At 38.7% G+C, this 23,499-nt stretch overlaps 2 protein-coding genes and 1 long non-coding RNA gene across 3 annotated transcripts; 2 read left to right on the top strand and 1 right to left on the bottom strand.

The window, feature by feature from the left end:
- Positions 1–127: 127 nt before the first annotated feature.
- LOC120484079 (uncharacterized) lies at positions 128–15,944 on the top strand. The gene is made up of 10 exons (XM_089124255.1): positions 128–1,916; positions 3,540–3,740; positions 3,823–3,885; positions 5,527–6,219; positions 7,876–8,062; positions 8,193–8,314; positions 8,518–8,746; positions 9,844–9,996; positions 10,278–10,501; positions 15,438–15,944. The coding sequence occupies exons 1-10, from the start codon at positions 1,617–1,619 to the stop codon at positions 15,552–15,554; spliced, it is 2,289 nt and encodes a 762-aa protein (XP_088980381.1). The 5' UTR covers positions 128–1,616; the 3' UTR covers positions 15,555–15,944.
- On the bottom strand, positions 15,082–16,075 carry LOC120484103 (uncharacterized). The gene is made up of 2 exons (XR_005623663.2): positions 15,942–16,075; positions 15,082–15,509 (listed from the first exon to the last, which is right to left on the bottom strand). It is a non-coding gene; the product is annotated as an uncharacterized LOC120484103 (long non-coding RNA).
- A 983-nt stretch (positions 16,076–17,058) lies between these two features.
- toporsb (topoisomerase I binding, arginine/serine-rich b) lies at positions 17,059–22,991 on the top strand. The gene is made up of 3 exons (XM_039679115.2): positions 17,059–17,357; positions 18,234–19,223; positions 20,341–22,991. Exons 2-3 carry the CDS (start codon positions 18,234–18,236, stop codon positions 22,213–22,215), a joined length of 2,865 nt encoding a protein of 954 aa, XP_039535049.2. The 5' UTR covers positions 17,059–17,357; the 3' UTR covers positions 22,216–22,991.
- The last annotated feature ends 508 nt before the right edge of the window (positions 22,992–23,499 follow it).

Raw genomic sequence — 23,499 nt, 5'->3', positions numbered from 1 at the left:
TATCCCAGTGATCGGTGATATTTATTTTCACGTCATTTTATATTACGAAACTCAGTTTGAGGAGGTTAGTAAGATTTTGTGTTTTTAAAGAAATTAACACTTTTATTCAGAGTAAGGATGCATCAAAAGTGACAGTAAAGACATTTTTAATCTCTATTTCAGATCTCTATTTCAAATAAATGCTGTTATTTTGAACTTTCAACTCATAGAATCCTTAAAAATAAAATGTATTATGATTACTTTCCACAAAAAAATTATTGATAATAATCATAAATGTTTCTTGATCATCCTCATATTAGAGTGATTTCTGAAGGGTCATGTGACACTGAAGACTGGAGTAATGATGATAAGTTCAGGTTTGATCACAGGAATAAATTACACTTTACTGTATATTCACATATAAAACAGATGATTTATAATTAGAATAATATTACACAATTTCTACAGTATTTCTGATCGAATAAATACAGTCTTGGTGAGCAGAAGAGACTCCTTGAAAAATATTCAAACCTTACTGATCAGAGATCAGTAAGATTTCAGAGGTCAGAGACTCCCTGATGCTCTGTCCATTTCGGTAACCTAAAAAACTGTATTCCATTGTTCCTATATTTTCCATATGTCTCGTGTGAGTTACTGGGGGAGTTTTTAACGCAGCAGTTACTTCCAGGCATGGTAAAACAGTGCGGTATTTCGAGAAACTCCTCTACTACCCGAGCTAAAAACACACGTAAACAATACACTGTTTTGCCGTGGGAATCCAACCAACATGGCGGAGAGGGGAGGGGCTCTGTACAATGACGTCAACTCCTTATTCTCAGTCATAGATATATACACTAGACCTCACCTTGGGGTTCTAAGCATGCGTCATAACCGCCGCCATCTTGGAACAGGGGTCTTTTCATAGGAAGTAGCTAGGTAACGCTGCTATCTCTGCCTTTACTTCGAATTCATTGATGGTGGCGGACTTTTGTGCAGCGTATGAAGTTCACGGATGAAATCTGAACTAGGAAGAATGTTTAAAAAAAAAAAAAAATTCTTTTTGGAATCAACCGTTGGAACAAACCAAAAAAACAAGAAAAATCCCATTCATGATGATTTATGGTGATTTTATTTCTGTTAGACCTGTGTCTACTACACTGACGCTGATGCATTAAAGTGGAGGGGCTCCTCTGTTTCAAGATGGCGGCTCTATTGACGCATTCGTTCCAATGAACTGCCGTAGCCAAGGTGAGGTCTAGTGTATATATCTATGATTCTCAGTCTGTTTGACGCACCCACCGCGAGCCTAGCTTAGCACACAAAGACTAGAGGTATTTGGTTGCAGTTAGCCTACTAATCCAAATAAGTGAAAAAAATAACGCAAACATTTTCCTATTTACAGGTTGCGATTTGTATAGTCATAGAGTGTACAAAAAACAAAGTTATATGAGATACAGGCATATTTTAATCGTATAAATACTGGGATCTATATTCTCTGAAGGTGAAGCACTACTACTCGGGCGGAGTGAGAACCGCAGCACCTGATACGCGCCGTGGCGAGGAGGAGCGGAAAGTTCGTTCAGAGTTTGAGATACAGAGACAGCAATTTATTAATAGTAAAAGCGTGTTTTACAATCATGGGTTTTCGCTGCAGTGTAAAGAGCTGCGACAATAAACAGGGGAGACCAGGTAATACCATGATGTTTCACAGAATCCCAACTAGAAACGCTGACCGGATGAGGACATGGCTAATTGCTCTGAATATTGATCCAAACACACCAAAAGAGAGTATCAAGGGACATTATGTTTGCTCTGTACATTTCACTGACGACGACTATATTGAAAAAATGCAATTTGCCACAAGAACCACGAAACGTGTGCTGAAGGACACGGCCATCCCATCAAAATCACTTGGAGGACAAAGTGCTGCGGCTGCGGTAAGTAGCCGGTCCATTATCTTGTAGATGTTTAGCCTAACGTTACTGTAACAGTGCCATTAGCTAACTTAGATAGATTTAATGTAATGCTAGTGACACTACTATATGATTAGGGTGCAAATTGCAGTTGTTTACGCGCTCCATGTATATATATCCCCTGAAATGTTTGTATTGTTGACTAGAACGCGCTCTGAACGCGTTTCACAAAACCAAGATAGCGGATTAAGCCGGGATTTTCCAGATATCTTGGGTGAATTAAGCCGGTTTCACGAAAGCAGTAGCACATAAATTACCATGGCGATTTATAATGTGCAGCTAGCCTGCTCCAGACCAGGCTAACAGCCAGTCAAGCTCAACAGCAGATCAACAGCAAAATGAACATAGTTTTTAATCTCTAAAAGTAAAAGGCAAGTAATGCAATTATATATATATATATATATATATATATATATATATATATATATATATATATATATATATATATAAATATTTATTAATATTTAGGTATTATAATAATAATACCTATTAATATTTATTTCAGAAATGTACAAAATAGCCAAATTTCTACATTTGAATATTTTGATTTCTACACTAGGCCTATGGGTTGATAATTGATGTAGCTTTTGTTCATCACTATCATCAAGAAAAACAGAAAACCCTAAATAAATATTAAACTTAAATTAGTATATTAATAGTGAAATATATTCCATAAATTCATTAAAAGACACTGTGTTTTATCATTGGGTCCTTTGCATCATTGCATTCACCAAGCTAGCTAGCTAATGCTCACGTGAAGTAATTTTTTTCATGTTTTCTTCAAATATTTTGATTTTACCGCCTAGTTGTACTGCATTAAAGTGTCAAAAAAAAGACTTTGATAAACAGAAATATAAACTATGACCCTTGGGGGGCATTTTCCCCCACTCTACCCTACTCTTTTTCCAGGGATGGCATCCGCTACCTGTGCAGACTGTTGGGTCCCAAAATTTGATCAGACACTTACCAGTCTGCAAAATGTTCTTATATTTGATCTTGATCTGTTGCCAGGTCCTCTTTGGTCCAGTCATGTTTGTTCTGTATAAATATTGATAGGATATGTAACAAAAAAGATTCACACTTTACAACATTGACTTGACTTCAACTGTCCATTTTTAAGTTGTTAATTTGAGCAAATGACAAGTAACTCCTTGAATGTATAAAAGATGTTGCTCATTTGGTGTGTGACGTATGCAGTGTTGGGTAAGTTACTCTAAAAAAGTAATTAATTACTAGTTACTAATTACCTCTTCAACAGTGTAATGTAGGCTAATTACTTTTAATTACTTTCAAAATCCCATATCAATCTCAACCAGCTGAATCATACAAGGGTAGACATGAATCTGTTTTAATTTTTCTTTTCTTTTAGAAAGTCATATTGTCCAGCACGGGTAGGCTACTGTCTGTGGGTTCATTGTGCTATTACTTTTCCCTTATTCTAGCATATTTTAATACAATTATCTGCCATTACTGTATTATATGCTGTTGAATACATTTGGTTCCGCTGTAATAAATTGCATTTTAGATGTATATTGATTCCTGTAATAATAAATAATTATTTTGTGTTCTGTGATATTTATTAATTAGGATGAGCCGAGTAACCTGCAGCTGGATCAACTGGAATTTTTTGCAGGTGTACCACACTTCACCCCCAGAAAAACCTGTACTGTACCTACTGCAGAGTTCAAAGCCCCACTACCTTTGCAGCTCAAAAGTCCTGCTCTGACAACTACGGGGTCGGGGACAAAGGCATTGATTGCCTTGGCACCCAGCTGGACACGTCAATTGGTAGGATAATTAATAATTTATCATTCAATGGTGTTATACGTTCTGTGTGATATTTGTAACAAATTCTATATTTACTTTATAGGACACTGCTTCATCGTCCATAATGATGCCTACCTGCAGGCCAGAAAAAAGTCTTATCTTTGATGTAAGTACAGGGTACTTAAGTTAAATTTACTACTTTTTAATACCTTTTTACTACCTTCAGAATTTTTTTTTAAAAACCGTCACGACACTGAATTGCAAGTGTTAACCAGCGACCTTTCTATTACACAGATTTTGACATTTATAACATACAAAAATGAATAGATTTAGAGCACGCTGCTATGTTTAGTGGATTGCATTTGCGACCGAAGTGCATTAGCTCCCATCTAGTTGACATTGATGTTTTTTTTACGCACCAAACAATAGAGGGAATGCATTGACATCACTTTCCCGCCGGTACAACCCCCCTCAACCTGACTGACTGGATTTAATAGGGGAAACTATTAAACGAAAATGCGACTAAAACTAACAATTTGATCAATTTAAACTAAATGCTGGACTCAATATAGTTGGACTCCTGGATATTGATCCATGGATATTGACATGCAGCCAGCAATCGTGTCGCCTGACATTTATGTTTGCCTGATTTCAATAAAAGGGAAATAAAAGCAATGTATAGATCTACATAGGCTAAAGCAAATTTGCCTGTGAACGCTTTATATAAATACAATATAGGTAGGTAGGTCTAAATCCGGGTGATCACTCATATCAGGGTTATATAGCCTCTATATATCGTCATATCGTCCAGCCACTGAATATGACATCAGCATCAAACATAGACAGAGATGAAAGATCTTTGATTGTGCCCAGATAAGCTAAAGCCCATGTTTATACGGACTAACGCAAACACAAAATAGGACACCTGATAGTCTGAAAAAAACCCCCCCTAATTTTAAAAAATAATACCTCTCAGACTACATTTAACACTTTTAATGGCCTTAAATTTGACCATTTTGATTTATCACTTTTTAATACACCCTGAAGTAGCAAGCCAGCTTCTCTATTCATGATGATAGGTAAAAAATATTATCCAAAAACAAAAAAAAGTCAATTTAGATGCATTTTGATAATTCAGCTGACACTTATCTTGATCACCATGAAATGCCAAATATAACAGTCAAGTAATTGAATATTCGAGACTCGGACTCGTCTCGGACTCGAGACCATATTTTAATGGTCTTGGTCTTGTCATGGACTCGTGTGCATTTGGACTCGGAATTGACTCGTACTCGAACGTTTTTTTTTTAGGACTCGGAATTATTCCCGAGTCCACTCGAGTTCAATTCAAAATATTTTTCATGATTATTAATGTATGTTAATAAAATATTTCTTTAAATTGATTGACACGCCCAGTGATTGGTGATTTTCTAGTGCGCAACTGCGCATGACAAATTGTAATAAAATTACTTTTAACACCACCTACTATGTGGCCTTTTTACCATAAACTGATCATATTTCTTAAACTCTAAGTAAATTCAGTAAAAAAAAAAAAAAGGATTTCTCTCAAGTAAATTAGGTAATCAACCCTCTCTGGTCTCGGACTCGACTCGGACTCGACCGTCTCTGGTCTCGGATTTGACTCGGACTCGGACTCGACTCTCTATGGACTCGGTGTCGACTCGGACTCAAGTGAGGTGGTCTCGACTACAACACTGTTGAAAACCAACACGATCCAAACCCAGATGTGTGCTTCTAAAGGTGCCATGAGAAACTAAAATTTTACATGTTGTTTGGTCGTCAACAGGAAACACAACAAATTGATTATTCTGAAATGGATATCAGTTCAGCAACATCAGCCTTGGATATCGGCATGGCCTCTGAACCAGTCGCGGATCCTGCTGACTCCAGTTTCGTCCCCGCCACCTCTACCACAGGAAGCACGGCAAGCATTCCTGGACAACATAGAGGATGGAAAGAGAGAAAGTGGCTGGTAAATGAGTCCAAACTCATGGAACTCTTTAAAAAATGCACTATTTGTGGATCTGAAATGTGTGATTTGAACCAAATTGTGAAAACATCTGGCGCCAGGATCAGAGTAATATGGAAATGTAACAGTGGACACACCGGAGATTGGGAATCATGCCCAAGTGTTCGTGGAATGGCGGAGAACAACCTGCTATCAGCAGCAGCAACACTCTTCACCGGTGCTACCTACACAGATATTGCTGAGTGGGCAGAGCTTTTGAACATTCAGCTGCCCCATAAATCCACCTACTACAGTATACAGTCCAGCTACCTGATTCCAGTCATTACTGAAAAATACAAGAAGCAGGAGGACACTATAAGAGCAAGACTCATCGGCCAGACTCAGGATGGTGAGGGAGTACGGGTCTGTGGAGATGGGAGAAGTGATAGCCCAGGCCATTCCTGCAAATACTCTACGTATTCCTTCGTGGATGACTCCACCAATCAAATTGTAACATTTGAGTTGATTCAGGTACATTTTTTTTAACGATAAATATAATAATAAATGCGAAAAATCAGTCGCTGTTCTTAAACGTCTTATAGACCCCTTTTGCGCCGACGTCACAGTTACGTCACGGTGCTAGGAGGCGAAACTGGAGGCGGCCAATACAAACCAGCACAGATTCGGCTACATAATAAGGAGCTTAAATAATTGTTACTATTATTAAATGTCGTCTTGTTGTGTTGTTTGGTGCGAGAATTGATGAAAAATGAATATGCTGTATCTGGAACTTTTATTTCTAGAAAATATTCACATCATTAAAATCGCACCGTAAAGTCACTTTTTACATTGTCGTGGTCTCGGCGCTGGCTTGGCAGAACTGCGGATCGCAGTGTTGTAGTACTCGAGACTCGGACTCGTCTCGAAGCCATATTTTAATGATCTTGGTCTTGTCATGGACTCGTGTGCATTTGGACTTGGAATTGACTCGTACTCCAGACTGATCTCATGAAGTAGCGTGTGTATGACACGCCAATTCGTATTTCCATTTTTTGCGTGCTATCAAGACGCATAATCGCCTTTCAGTGTGTTTATGAACGCCGTTGACTTAACGTTATATAAATATATGACTTACCTCAACCCCGTCCCTAAACCTAACCGTCACTGGGGTTAATGGCATTTATGACTGGAGATTTGACTGCGTGTTCAGAGACGCGGAATGACGCGGACGTTAATGGCGTAGACATACACGCATACACGCGGATAGCTCAAAATGCGTAGAGATAACACGCCACCTGACTCGAAAGTGGCGTATATGTTTACGCAAAAGTCATGATGTCATGTTGCGTACTCGAACATTTTTTTTTTAGGACTCGGAATTATTCCCGAGTCCACTCGAGTTCAGTTCAAAATATTTTTCATGATTATTAATGTATGTTAATAAAATATTTCTTTAAATTGATTGACACGCCCAGTGATTGGTGATTTTCTAGTGCGCAACTGCGCATCACAAATTGTAATAAAATTACTTTTAACACCACCTACTATGTGGCCTTTTTACCCTAAACTGATCATATTTTTTAAACTCTAAGTAAATTCAGTATTAAAAAAAGGATTTCTCTAAGTAAATAAAAGTAAATTAGGTAATCAACCCTCACTGGTCTCGGTCTCGACTCGGACTCGACCGTCTCTGGTCTCGGACTCGACTCTCTATGGACTCGGTCTTGACTCGGACTCGAGTGAGGTGGTCTCGACTACAACACTGGTGGATCGTACACACAAGTCTTGTACAGGAGGACCATATAGGCATCTAAAGAATTATAGTTTTTACTCATGTTTTTACGATCGGTTTCTCTATAAGGTAGGTGTAGAAGTCAGGCCACTCACCCGAGGTAACGTACGTTAATCCTGTCAGATCGTCCATGCATTGAGTGAGCGTGTAGGCGGCTACGGGTCGGCCAATCTGGTTTCTGTCCGATAAAATAACAATCGTGGTCCTGGACACTGAGTGACCTTACACATTATGATAATATCGGATTTTCTCCAGTCATTGTTAAAAAAAACAAGCTAACAATCCTTGCTAACTAGCGTTAGTGAAGCGGCCAGATGGATCTTTCTGCCTCCGCCCACAAAAAAAACGTCACCATGTTTACCAACTGTAAAAGGGTCTATACTTTTTCCCTCTAGGTGACCCAGGCCAAAAGTTCTGATGCCATGGAGCCAATCGGTTTCAAGAAAGGATTGGACAAGCTCCTAGATGAAGGCATCAATGTAAAGGTTGTCACAACGGACCGACATCCCTCTATCAGGAAAATAATGAGGGAGGATTTTCCAAATATAGAACACAAATTTGATCCATGGCATACTGGAAAAGGTTAGTCGTCTATTGTTGTTGGTGTAAGCTTGTTCACAACTCCTGATACTTCGGCTGTGCTGTCTGGGTTTACTCTCTGTGTTTTCTGAAGTGTACTATTATTATAATGCTTTTCCTTATTTTAATTCAGAAATTAAAAGAAAATTGGTTTTGGCATCCAATCGCAAGAACTGCATGGCCCTTGCTCCTTGGATAAAGAGTGTGATCAATCACATGTGGTGGAGCTTTAGCTCATCTAAAGGAGATCCAAAGGTGCACAATCATACATTATACACACACAGACATATTGCATAGGCAAAGTCTAATTTATTTCTCATATGCATATTTATACCGCACAGTGTATTTTGACTACTGGCGTGCATACATAGAATTTATTAATTAGGTTCTATTTTGGTTCAAATTATTTCTGTTATGACGATGCTGAATAGATTTCTGCTTGCGCTGTATTGTTACAGGAATTGTTGAGACGATGGAAGTCAATCCTCCATCATATCTGCGGGGTCCATCGCTGGGAAGAAGATGGCAAGGAACATACATGCTACCACACTGAACTGCCAGCGAACGAGCAAAGGAGGAAGAAATGGTTGGCCGAAGACTCCCCTGCCTACAAGGCCCTTTATGAAGTGGTGATGAATGCACGCCTCCTGAAAGACCTGGAACAAATGGCACTGTTCAAACACACAGGTATGTTTATCAAAGATTTCACAGCTATTGGATTGCCTCCATGGATTTTAGTTTCTGTGGGAACCTTTTATGTGAAACAGTTTTACAATGTATTAGGGCTGGGTAATAAATATCGATTTCTCGATATTAATCGATTCTCATTTTTACGAACCGATATCGATTCTTAAATCTCAAGAATCGATTAGTCATCCTGTTTCAGTTGAATGAATGGATCATTGTATCGCGGCTGCGCGCATCCAACAAATCGCAATAATCTTTGTCCTTTGTTACTATTGATATGAAACAAAGTCTCAATTTTCTAATTACGTCCATTTTCTTTAGAAATTCAAAAACATAAATAGCGTTTTGTCGCTGTGGCGTGAGATCGCTCTGGAGAAGCAGCAGCGCTGATCTCACTTCCGGCTTAATAATACCAGTCACAGCGCCAAATAAACATGAATGAGCATCTGAAAGTGTGTTAAAAGATTGAGTACAACTTATCGAAATCCGTATCATGTCACATTGATTCGCTCAATATGCGTTTCAACCGTGGAAAGACGTCAGTTAAACAGCTTGTAATCAATGTATCGTCATATTTACCTCAGAAAACCCACATAAACTTGTTAGAGTTTTTCAATATTTAATGCATGTTTGAATAAATCTGGCAAGTTTTTATGACAGCCACCATTTAAATGTTTATATTTCATATAATCTTCTTATTATAAAAATAAATAAAAGTGTAATTTAAGTTTTTGTATAGCTACAAAACAGTTCATTATTACCTTCATATTAGGCTAATGAAGCCTATAGGCTACAACTAGACTATATATATAGACCATAGTTTACAGCATTTAAGAGATTTGATTCCCTTGAGAAAAATTGCCATTTATTGTAACTGTTATCCAAAATAATCGATATTGAATCGAATCGAATTGCAAGCTTGTGAATCGAAATCGAATCGTGGAATTTGTCTCAATACCCAGCCCTAGAAGGTAATATTGCACCTCAGACGATAATAAAAATAAAATAACTCCAATATTCAACAGATCATTCATACTACTTGTAAGCATTGTTCCATGTACTGTTTATAAAGTATTTTTCTATTTCTCTTTCACTAGGACAACTTGAGGTCTACCATAATGTTCTTCTAAAATACTGTCCCAAAAGTTTGCACTGTGAATATGCATCAATGCAAGCACGAACAATGTTGGCAGTCATGGACCATAACGAGAACCACGAAACACAACGTGAACAAGCAAAAACAGCGTCTGGTTAGTTCTGAACATATATCATATATCATCATATATCATATTATAAATAAAACACTATATCCTCCAGATATTTCAAATTTTGCAGCCATACACATGTCAGTATTGATTTGTATGTAATGTTTCACCTAAAAATATAATAGAACATATTTATCATTTACAAATCGACACTTTTGCTGGTATAACTGGAAAATAATATTACATTTTTTATTTATTTATTATTTAACCTTATGAACAGAATCATAACAGACCAAACTCCTCAATCATGTTGATTTTCATTTCAGGCCTCCAAAGACACAATGTGATATTCCAAAAACAATCCAAACAATGGATTGCCCGACCAGTCTACCAGGAAACAACACACACTTTCAGGAACGAATTGATGGACGCAGTCATTCAGAGAAGGCTGGATCCATCGGTGAAATACCAAGATGTCATCGCCACATCGCCACAGTTTCAAAACCCAGGAAGGAGGATGTCATTGCCGGACACACATCAAGATTCACAGGTCCAGACTCATAATGGTATCTGAGATGGTTATAAATAAATAAAAGGATTTATTTATAACCCCACCCACCTATCACTCTTTAGTCCTGCTTTTCAGTATGTCACCACTGCCACCTAAAGTTCCCTTTTTGTTATTCTTGTATATAGTTTTTGGTTATTGTGGTACGGCAATTGTAAAATAAACAAGAATATTTCTCATTATTTCTCGTTCTCTTATCTGCCTTGTGTAGGCCAACTAGTTATACAGTGTACAATCTTATACTGACTACACACATGTCAATAAAAATGAAAACACAAATGTAGAAGTTAGAATAATTTATTTGAAGTGTAAAATATAAAACAATAAATAAAAAAGAAACCAAAGTTTCACATATTTTCAAAATGAAATAAAACTCTGCTGTCTTGTAGGAGGTCAAAGGATGGAACATATGTGGAAAGAGAACAAAATGTTAGGCAGTGTAGTTCATAGACCAGTGCCAAAGTATCAGACAAGATGACTAGAATATGCAAAGTGTATCACAGACTAATGTAGTCAGGGACGAAACGATAATATATTTCCTTGACTACAACTATACTGACATTTCTAGGTTGCTCTTTTATATTTTATGTTGTTATCTTTACTCACAGTAACTTTGTTCAGTTTTATACAACATGCCAACAAAAACTAAATATGCAATTTGTATTCCTGCAATACCATAGTTTATGGTTTGTGTATGATAAAGACATGTAGTATAGGCTAATTACTTTATATATGATTGGTGTTGACTCATGCATACTTAGAACATTACAATTGCATCCTCAGCCTCTTGAAATCCCACATAGACACCAGTCTCTGAAGGATATTTTCTTCGAATGGCACCAATCACACATGATGGCAATGGTTTACGATTGCTTCTACCCAAAGTTTCTCCCTTCAGGGCCCACTCCAACACTATGCGGTAGGACACCAACCTGTATTGAAAAGTTGTATGAATAACTAGTAAATCAAGTGTATGGGTTATCATGACAGACTATTTCAAGGGTGGCAACAGTCAGTTTGCATGTGTGTATATTTTGTTTTTGCGTGTGTATACTACAATTGCATAATACTAATGTTACCTGTATGCATTATGATCATTCAAAATGCACTTACTTGGAGGACAGCTGTCCATTCGGTTCACTCGGCATGGGACGTTTCTTCCAGTTGATCTAGTCACAACGGGAAGAAAAATCGACAGTGAAACCGCCGGGTGTATCAGGGCAGAGAATTCCTCCGTGATAGTGACGCAAAGATCTTCATTGTCATCACGACTTGCCATTGATGGCAATACCCGCTCCCATTCACTACAACAAATGCACTCGCTTTCTGTGGGCATAGGTTGACATGTTCCTCATTTACACCACCAGTCCGTGTTCGTTCGGATTCTCCCCTCGACCTCCTCAGTCTGTTCGGCATCTTGTCTATCAGCCTCAAAACTTTGTAACTCCTCGTCTGTGTATTCTGGCTCAAACCGATATGGTTCAGGATCTTGGTTTGGTACAAAGTAAAAATCATCTGACATTTCCTCAAAATCAGCCATGATCACCATTCACGTCAGCTACTAGCTAGTTAGTCACGTTTGTTTTGTTGACAGAAGAAACAACGGCGCGTCTCAGGTGCTGCGGTTCTCACTCCGCCCGAGTAGTAGTGCTTCGCCTTCAGAGAATATAGTTCCCAGTATTTATACGATTAAAATATGTCTGTGTCTCATATAACTTTGCATTTTGTACACTCTATGACTATACAAATCGCAACCTGTAAATAGGAAAATGTTTGCGTTATTTTTTCACTTATTTGGATTAGTAGGCTAACTGCAACCATTCACATCCAGTCTTTGTGCTAAGCTAGGCTCGCGGTGGGTGCGTCAAACAGACTTATATCACGCATGGAGATGAAAAAGGTATGTATGGACTTATCTAACTTTGGGGGATAAGGTGAATAGGCTAAAGTCCCAAAAAGTCGGAGTGTTCCTTTAAGTTCTTCTAAGTATCTTCTTCTAGCTGTCGACTCGGGTAACTCTACTGTATTAGAGCTTTTGGATTTATAACGCTCAACCACTCGATTCATTTATCCAGACTTGAACAGTGTGTTGGCATAAAGGGCACAGCCCATAAATGGTTCCAATCCTACTTGTCAGATAGAAGTTTTTCTGTTCACCTTGGTGAATTTTACTAGTGGCGTCCCCCAAGGGTCCATATTGGGACCCGTGCTGTTTTCGTTGTACATGTTGCCCTTGGGGTCCATTTAAAAAGTAAAAAATAAATACCTTTTCATTGTTATGCATATGATGGTTCTATTTGCCCATCAAAAAAATGTAAAGTTTCAATTTAACCATTCATTTCTTACGAATGGGAGACTAATACGACTGAGGTTGTTGTGTTTGGTTGTCCTGGGGATTTAAGTGCCTGTGTAGATGTTCTTGGTTTTTTAGGATCACATATTTGTCCATTTACCAATAATCTCTGTGTGATATTTGACAATGCTTTAAAATTTGGAAAACAGATTAGCTCTGTTGTAAAAGCCAGTTTCTTCCAGCTGAGACTGTTGGCTAAAGTCAAGCCCTACCTGCCGCGCAAGGATTTTGAAAGAGTAATCCATGCTTTTACTAGGCCTAGATTTGACTATTGTACTTCTTTATATGTTGGATTGGATCAGTCATCTCTTCATGGCTTTCAGTTAGTCCAGAATGTGGTTGTTTTTAAATGGGCTATATAAATAACCTTGAACTTAAATATTGTGTATGCACATTTAACATAAATGAAGGCATGGTGAAAAGAGGGATTAACAGTATCTGGGTTACAGAGAGAGAATATGGTCTCAGGTGTTGTTCTGAATGAGAAGCTCTTCAGCGAATGACTGATGCGTGTGTTTAATTATCACAGACTGAGAGACAGATAGACAGACAGACAGACAGACAAAGAGACAGACAGACAGGCAGGTAAGTCCGTCACACATGTCGACTGCAGCTGATGCAGATTCACAATATCATAATGCATCTTCATCTGTAATGATTACACTACAGTTTGAAGCTTCTAAATAAAAGAATGAAACTCTTTGATGAGTATGTATATTCATATATATGATACATGAATATATATTTCAACTAGATTTGTACTTTATTTTGTACTTTTAAACATTCTAAATAGCAACAAATTACATTTTAAAATATATTTAAATATATACCGTATTTAAAATTGTAATAATTGCTTTTACTGTATTTTTTTTTATAAAAAAAATGCAGCATTGGTGAGCAGAAGAGACTAATCATTGCTAATGATGAGTGCAATTTATAAACAAAATAACTGTCCATATCTTGTGTGAAATGACATGAGTTCTTTTCTTTTTTGTAGATCAGTTGTATAGCATCATATTCACACATTTCAGTTCTACATGTGCAGTTTCTCGCTGCAGACGTGACCAACACACACTGATTATCTTAGCGGGCTGAGAGGAATAATCAGGCTAATGAAATGCGTGAGCACCGCACGAGCACAAAAGAGCCATTCACTCAATCATTTCATTAACATCACACAGAGCGAACACAAGAAACAGACACATGATGAAAGCCTCGGAGATCCACAAACCTAAACCTGCATCATAAACTACACGAGCGTGAGTGAGGATGACCTTCATATAACAGAGATTTGATTGATATTAATTAAACTTCAAGAACGTCATCAAGAAATAGCCTACAACTCGTATTGAAATTATAAAAAATAAATAAATTAATAAACAGACTAAAGTTAAATACAAAACATTTTAATTTGAAATGACGTTAACTGAAATAAAATGTATAAAAACCTTATTTTTTCCAGCCAGTTGTCAAAGTAACGTCTCATTTCTACTTTATTTTACTTTAAATACTAACATAAGTAAATCTGAAACAGATTCTCCTCAGGCAGACCGTCAAAATAACCGTTGAAATTTAAATGCCTGAGATTCGCGCTTCAGGAGCGTGACGTTTACACTCGTACGTTGGTTTTAAAAAAATGACAAAACACAATAAAATAACTAAATAAGTTCAACTAAAACCCATATTAATAAATCTACAATAGTATCTCAGTGATAGTAAAATAACACTGTAACCAATGAGAAGGCTTTTGAACGCACACAACCACACTTTCAACATTACTAATGGGGTTTTGACCAGTGATTTACCTTAATTCTAAGACTTATTTAATTTTTGTCTTATATATTTTCTTTTGAACACACAGAACCAATAAATAACAGTCACAGTCATGCTGGAATATTCCACGTTATTACATATCTAGTGCACTACACCACCTACTGGCCTGATAGTGTAGCATGTTATAGGAAATATATATTACTCAAAAATAAATAAATAAATAATAATAATTCAGAAAAGTATTAAAAATACTTAAACAAAAATACAAATACAAAAATAAATAATAATAATTCAGTAAAGGTTTTTAAATATAAATATTTTAAATTTTTAAAAATAAATTATAATTTTTTTATTAAAATATAAGTGGAGGTAAGGGATTCTACCCCCCCAAAATTTATAAAATATTTTTTTAACAAAAAACAAAGGGAAGAAAGTCTTCAAAAGATTTCTCAGTGGAAAAATATTTTTTTTATTAAATAATATATATTTCTTTATGTCTGACCAAATTATACAGAGTCAGATCTAAAGAAAAATAATTACATACAAAAATTTATGAAAATCCTTTTTTTTTTAAATACATTACAAAATTTAAGTATTTACATCGTTGAATTAAACTAATGAAACAAATAGATAAATACATTATATACAAGATATTCTCAAAAATCTCCAGATCTCTGCTGTTTCATGAGGTTTTCTGGACGTTAGATGAGTCTGTAACGACTGAAGTCCATCAGACGAACTGAGAATCATCTTTCATGTCTGCTGTTGTTTGATCTGTTGTCTCTTCTCCAGTTCCCATTGAGCAGCGATTCGTGTGCCGTAGATCACGAAGCCCCAGGACAGCAGAACCACTGCCAGAAGAACCTACACACACACATCATCATCATCATCATCATATATCTTAACTGAACATAACAATCAACTCTCTTCATCTTCTAGTTCTGCAGCTAAGTATCAAGTATTAATAAGTAACGTTAACCTAGTATTAAATAAGAATTATAAGCTTATATCTATAGTCTTGTTATTTTTTTTTAATTTAAAACCATGATCGTTTTCGTTCATTGGAATAAAGCTGAAATAATTATAAAATATATAAATAATAAGACAAAAATATAAATAAAACTATAATAGACACAGAACACTGTATCTTATTTGCCATGGTAGTAAAGTAACTTTATAACGATAACTACCATTCTTACTATACATAGCTTACTATATTTATCATGAATAATTTATTGAAATACCCAAATCGTCAGTAAGTTTATGTCATGAGCAGCTGTATTTTCTGATACTCACGATCGAGAATATTCTGTCCAAACAGCGTCGACTGACGAGCATGGTTTTATGTCTGTTTACTTCAATATTTACATTTAGAAACTCAAAGCTTCTTGTTAGCGCGGTTACCATGAGATCACGGCCGGAAGTAACTTTTATTCCACTACCGGTTCACCCAGGGCTTTTTCGTAGTTTTCCTAAAGTCCTTCTACAAATTCATCAAAATACTGACATAATGAGAATTATGTTCAAACTGCAAAAGAAATTACGTAAAATATATTATAAAAAATAAAAAGCTGACCAAAGTCTAATTTCCGGCAAAATGGAGAAAAAAAATTGTCACATAAAAAGTAAAAATATATTTGTGTCATAATTTAGACGTTTATCTCATGATTTTTTTTAATGTCATAATTTAGACTTTTACGTCATAGTTTCGACTTTTCATTTTAGAATTTCGAATTTTTCATTCCATTTGACTTAAGGTATAATTATGATTTTCATATCATGTGTCATAATTATGACTTTTTTATGTGATTTCTTGATCATTATTTCGACTTTTTAAGCCAACCCAGATAGCAGACTGACATTGAATCAACGTGGAAACATGACATCGAAACAACGTTGATCTGACATTGTTTTGCTCATCGAATTAACGTTGAACCAACGTCAGACGCGTCATTCTTTCAAAACTAACGGAAAATCAACTTGAAATCAACGCGTTGTTTCAACGTTATGAAAGCAAACCAATTTTCGATTTCATTTAGCTTTGAAGAATGCCGCGTCTGACGTTGGTTCAACGTTAATTCGATGAGCAAATCAACGTTGTTTCAATGTCATGAGAGACGTCGTTTCCACGTTGATTCAATGTCAGTTTGCTGTCTGGGAAAATTCTGATGTTTTTTTCTTATGTGACGAATTTCTGCATTTACTTTTCAAGAACCTTATTTATTAATTAATTTGTTTATAATTTATACATTTGTTTCAAAGAAAGAAAGAAAGAAAGAAAGAAAGAAAGAAAGAAATCGCTTGCAGTCACCTGATCGCGCTGCATGTGCAGTACCGCTCTAGGATTTACATGGTGTTTTTTTTTTTTTTTTTTTTTTTTTGTCTTATGTTACGAATTTATGCATTTAAAGAAAGAAATCGCTTGCATTCACGTGATCGCGCTGCAGACGCAGTACCACTCCGCTCCGGTGGGGGCGCGCATGCGTGTGACGCCTGCCGGATGAGGCTCTGCTGTGTGTTCTGTTTCTCAACAGCAGTGCGAAACTCCTTCACTTCCATCGGTTTTTAATGTACATCTTCTTTTCATTTGTGTGTTTATCATCACGGATATCACTCTGATGTGATATAGTTGTTCTTATGGAGGTGCGCGCATGCGGTTTGGATTATTTACATTGTTTTTCGAAGGCTTTGTAATGAGGAGGTGATGATCAGGTGAGAGACTGTTTCATAAAACTATCCGTTTGTTTTATTTTCAATCAGATTTCACTTATGTATCCGTCTATTATCGATAAAGGTGTTTAGCTTTGAAGGCAAGAGAGAGAGATATATCTAACGTCAGTGATCCTCGATAAATATCGACAGCAGTGTTACTGTTTTTTTTAAACATGTCCCATTTTTGACGTCAGTTTGAACACAATTTCAGTGTTTGATGTGTTCGATGACGTCAGTGTTTTCAGGGACACAAGAATGTCTTCGTTTATTCAATTTGAATGATCTTAATTTGAAGGATTGTCTTTATGTAAATAAGTTATGTACTCTAAATGTCGCATTAACCCTTAAACGATACTTTGAATCTACTATGGTATTGTGATGATATTAGATGGTGTTTTGGTGTAATGTGTAGTACCAAATGGTTTCAAGATTCACATAACATTGTAATTACATGGTATTTCAAAGTACTTAAACTATACCATGCTATTGCCAAACTGGTGGCTGGTAGTCAGTGTTATATTAGGGAAGCAATTAAGTATAATAATTAAAGAAAAAATCCTTACGTCTTTGGTGTACATGGAGTTTGTTGTATTTTGTTATTGTATAATTGAAGTCATGTCATATTACACGCCATATCAATGTAGAATACATGTCATATATATTGTCATTTAATATTTTGCCGTTCTTCTTAATTTCTTTAACCTGAACAAAAAAAAACAAATTTTTTAGGCGGGAACTAAATGTCACGTAAATGTTGTTGACTCGTGTAATAAATTGCTTGTAATGTGCCTCATTCTAAGTTGCATTGGATACAATATACTACAGGGAACGAGCTAAGCATTGTACACTGAGCTGACATTTTTGTGTGTGCCGTAGATGATGGCGCCCACTAAGATGAAGTTGCGTGTGAGGAAGAAAGACAGCGTTGGCAAATCTTCTCAGCGTTTATTGGCCAACGCGTCGCCAGACTCCAAATGCCCCATCTGCCTCGACGGCTTCAATAACGTGGCGTCGCTGGACCGCTGCCTGCACCAGTTCTGCTTCCGCTGCATCCACGAGTGGTCCAAAAACAAAGCGGAGTGTCCGCTGTGCAAGCAGCCGTTCCACTCCATATACCACTCGGTCAAAGGGGAAAAAGATTTTAAGGAGTTTGTGGTGCCGCCGGTGGAGAATGGAGCGGCGGCGAACGCCACCGCTAGCAACGCCCCCCAGCGCGTGCTACGCCCCCGAGCCCTTCGAGGCAGGGAGAGGCGGAGCCACAGAGCGCAACAACCCGTCCCTTCGTCTTCCCCACCGATGGAGGACGTCATGTTCGGCGGTCTCACGGACGCGGCGGCGCTAACGGAAAACCAAGACGTGCAGCAAATGGTGCTACGACTGACGGCGCGCAGGCAAGGGCGGGGCGAGGGGCGGAGCCTGCGACGCCTACGGGACCAAGATGTTGTCTCGTTCCGGCGTGCGCTTTACAGGACTGGCGTACGTGTGCGTAACACGAGAGACGTTGGTCGGCAGAGGGATATTTCAGCATCGTTCTTACGGCAAAACCCTGGATGTTTGCGGCGACTCTTGCCTTGGCTGCAACGCGAGCTCACGGTGTTGTACGGATCGCACGGATCGCTGGTGAACATCGTGCAGAACATCATCATCTCGCGCATTATGAACTATAACATGGAGGACTCGGCCATTCGGGACGAGCTCCGCCCCTTCCTGTTAGCGCGCACTGACCACTTCCTGCACGAGCTGGTGAGTTTCGCTCGCTCCACCCTCAACATGGAGACGTATGACCAGCAGGCCATTTACGACTGTCCTGCTCCCAGCTACGAGGAGGGCAGCAGCTCGGACCTTTCCGTTATCGCCATCTCTGAGGTGAGACATCTCTGGGAAACGTTACATTTAGTTACGACTAACACACCTCTCACACATGATCATTGGTGCCCTGGACCATCGGTGGCCCTGTTAGACGCATCTTTTTGCAACACTTGATCCATTAATACTAACACTCTTTTTTTCTCCTCTCTTCTTCTCTATATCTATTTTAAAAAAATACAGGTATCACTTTATTTTACAGTGTCCTTGTTACATATGTTACATTTACCATAGTAATAACAGTAAATTATGCATAATTAAATGCAACTAACCCTCAACCAAACCCTAACCCTATAGTAAATACATGTAGTTAATTAATAGTACCCGGTACTTAAATAAATGTTCTGTATGAAGTAATTTTTCCTCATCCTGCAATTTGGCTCAGCTGAAAATTCACATTTCGTCCCCCTATACAAAGCTTTCTTCCTAACTTCAGTAAACTTCCAAGGGGTGCTAGTCTTGGAGCTAATTATTGTTTCAAGAACAAGAATGTGCAAAACATTTATATGTACTTGTAATGTGCTCTATAGATCAGTTCTTGTTCAAGGAACTTGGACAACTCTGAGCGGAAACGTAAACGTTCATATAACCCTAAATTTGTTGTGGGCCATCACACAAAGACAGCCGCCTTAAATAAAAATAAAAAAAAACTAGTGGTTTTGCAATACCAATAAATAGAGGTAAAAAATGAAACCTCTGTTGGACCACTAGACTAGACCACAGGATTGACCCTAAATGCAGTGACCAAGCTCCAGATATCCCCAACCATAAGTTTCTTTTCTTTCACTGGTAGAGTATGCGTTTGTAATCTATCAACATACGTTAAATTCGAAGGGAATACACAAACTAATATAATCTATGCTTTAATTGCGCTATAATTCACTTTGGAAAAGGTCATTCACCAAATTAATTTATACTAATGATATTGAGTATGTCTATAGTAAGTCAGAACATAATTTAAGTTGTTATTCTCTTGAAATCATTCTTTATGAGGTGTTCTGGCACTGTAAGCAGATAATGTCAGAGAACTGCAGAAGGCTATTATTATGGTTTTGGTTCTGTTCATACAAGTTAATGAGGTTCAGTCTTAATGGTTGTATTGTTTTGTTTTTCTCAGGATGATGATGATGATGATGATAATAATAGTGAGGACAATGTGACAGAGAATCCCTCCGCTGTCCAGGAACACCTTGCGTCCGTTGCCAATGCAAGTGGAGTGGAAAGTTTGCTGAGTCAGTCAGCGTGGGATGACGAGACGCCTGGTCCCTCCTATTCAACCCTTTTTCCCTCTTCTAGCCAATCACAGGATGAGGGGGCGGAGCCAAGCTCAAGCACAGCCCCACCTTTCAGTGGCCCTGACACGACTGGCCCTGCAGCAAATAGCAGCGTGTCAGCTGGACGGGGTGAAGATAACGAAGAGGAAGAGTGCCTGATTGTGGGATACGTGAAGCCGATGGCCGAAAGGACCCCAGAGCTTGTTCAGCTCTCCTCGGATTCGTCTGAAGAGGAGCAGGAGGCAGCCGATACGAAGACACCAACCACAGTAACGAAATCTGAGACATCCCAAATGGAGCTCCCTTCGCAGTCCCATATGAACCTGCGTATTGCTAGTTTATCCCCAGGCCTCGCTCCCTCTTGCAGTCCCCAGCGGACACACTCGGACTCACTCAGCAGAGAAAGAGAGACCGATTACTTGCCCTGCCGCGCTCACCCGTCCAACGATGGTTCAGATTTACGGCAGAATCGAGATGACACTGAGCTCATAGCGCACGAGAGGCGCAAAGACTCACATCAGCGCTCAATCAACAAAGTAAAAGCCAAGAGGTCAGAGCAATCATGGCACGACAAGACCCCAGATTGCTCGCCAATCCAAACACGTTCGCCTCCAAGTTGGTCCGGTCAGAGTCCAACGGTGTCTGTTTGGAGCGGCAGCCCTGTCTCTGGGTCAAACGGTAGCGACTGCTCTACCTCTCTAAACAACACGAGCCTAGAACATTCGTGCCACGTGCGAGAGAAACTCTCACAGTCTCCTTCCTACTCCAGGAAGAGGAAAATCAAGGAAAATAAGAGCAGGTCTCCCGACTTGAACTCATTCCTTAATTCCCACCATCCCAGAGAGTCACACCGCTGTCGTAAACGGCGCAAGCGAGCGATCAGTAGCAGCAGCGCTGATTCTCAATCCGAAAGGTCTTGCCTGGACAAACCAAGTGGGAAACGCAAGTACAAAACCCGGCACTTGGAGCGAGCGGCCCAGCGGCTGCACGAGGATGGAACTGCAACCAAGGAAAAGCGTCGTCGGCGGAGTAGGGAACGATCTCCCAGTGTGGAGATCATCTATGAAAGAAGGGCACCCGAACCACATTGGCACCAGCGGAAGAAGAAGAAGAAGAAGCACCGAAAGCGGAAGAGGGAACTCCGTTCACCCACTGTAATCACGATTGACAGCGACAGTGACCGTACCATCGACTGTCTGGACCGTGTAATGGATATTATAGACCAAACCGCTGCAGATGTTGAGCCGAGGGACGGGACTCCTGGGCAAGATATGATCCAGAACTTGAGTTGTACCTTAGCCTCCTCAAATCCTCAATCCGAGTCTTCGAGTCCCGTAGTCCGCACCGACCCAACCACTGAACGCACACTTAACCTGGACGACTACGTAGTGGACGTAGTCGACCGCAGTAGTTCTGACTGCTCCCGAAATCTGGATGAGAGTAGCCATGAAGAGTTTGTGCCCAACCCCTTCCCAATGGCTTCGATGTCACCAGCCCCACCTTCGGACACAAGACTGCTTGAAACTATACTGCAAGATCTTGAGGAATTCCTACCAGAGGCGAGGACGAGTCCTTACGCAAGTTCTCACGTCCAACAGGAGCGAGCTTCTATCCCTCGAAAAGACCAATCAGACACAAGAGGAGTTACAGAAAACCTGGAGAAAAAGAACACGGACGGAGACGGGCCGCAAGAGGCGGTGACCGACATTGCTAGCTAGGACTAAAACAGACGTACATCAAGACTTTTCTTACTTGTATAATGCTTATCTGAATCACTGAGCCAGTCTAGAAGTTTTTTATAATCTCATTTAAAGATTTCTGCTGGGAACGGATGCTTAAGAAACATTCAGACATTTTTTTTTTGTCATTTCCAATGTCATTATTATTGTTCATGTTGTTTATAGTTGCAGTGATCCTCTTCCTCGAATCTGGTGCTTACTTGCTGTGCCACAACCCAACAACAGTCATGTCTGGAATCTGGATCCTAACCCTTGTTCCCCTAACCTCTACTCTAACTCAAATACATTAGGGTTGCTATCTAGACTAGTGGTTCTCCACTTGTTTGATTAAGGTCCCAGATTTGGTTTCAGAAGACACCATGGCCTTTGATCTGCTGAGCAAAATATATGGGAAAATGTACTAGCAATCCAAAGTGGACTTGATGATATGGTTAGTTGCATGTTCTACTTTTTAACAGACCAGACATCTGTTATTGGGGCCAGACTCACTGGTTAAGAACCTCTGTTGATCATTAGTCATTCAGTTCCACTGAACTTTGAGAATTGTGTCTTTTTTAAACTCAGGGAACAGGTGACGTGCGCCTCCATGCCTTCGTTACACAGTCTATGTGCTTGTGTATGTGGGACTATGGTGACACCCTGGAGATATAATTCACTGATCATCATGTCTACTGAGCACACAACAAGCCTTCTTTACAGCTGTCCATCATGTCAGCCAACAATCAATAAATGCATTTAATAGATGTACAATCCAGCGTCTGTTTCGGTTTGTCTTTCTTTTTGAATTGCCGCATTAATTTATCAATTTTGTGACCTACTCATGATTGTGATGTGTTGTGTTTTAACCAGTTGGGATACAGCAGAGTGGTGAATCCTGTGTCTTCCAGGTAATGCTTGACTACAGTATTCAGGCATTGATAGTCTTTGGTAGAGTTGGTAGCCGGTTTGTTTGGAATTAAATTGACAAAACTGTTGCCTCAAATAGCCTACTTAATTAATAAATTTTGTATATATATATTGCTAATCACATAAATATGATTTACTGTATTAACCCAGGATTAGGCCTTAGTTCAATAGAGGGTTATGTGTCGCTGATGGCGACTTACGGGAAGGAGCTTTGAGATTGACTGTACAAGAAATCTGAGATATATTTTTACAGACTGCTGAAGCTACTGAACTGAGAAGCAAATGGATCGCTGCAATTGACAGAAACAAGTGGACTCCGGGCAGAGAAAGGTGAATTTGCAGTTATTTTGTGTCAAT

This window comes from Pimephales promelas, chromosome 20 (assembly GCF_988280905.1).
Source record: "Pimephales promelas chromosome 20, fPimPro1.hap1.1, whole genome shotgun sequence".
In the NCBI taxonomy this organism is placed as follows: domain Eukaryota; kingdom Metazoa; phylum Chordata; class Actinopteri; order Cypriniformes; family Leuciscidae; genus Pimephales; species Pimephales promelas.
This window is presented reverse-complemented; position numbering and strand designations above follow the sequence as displayed.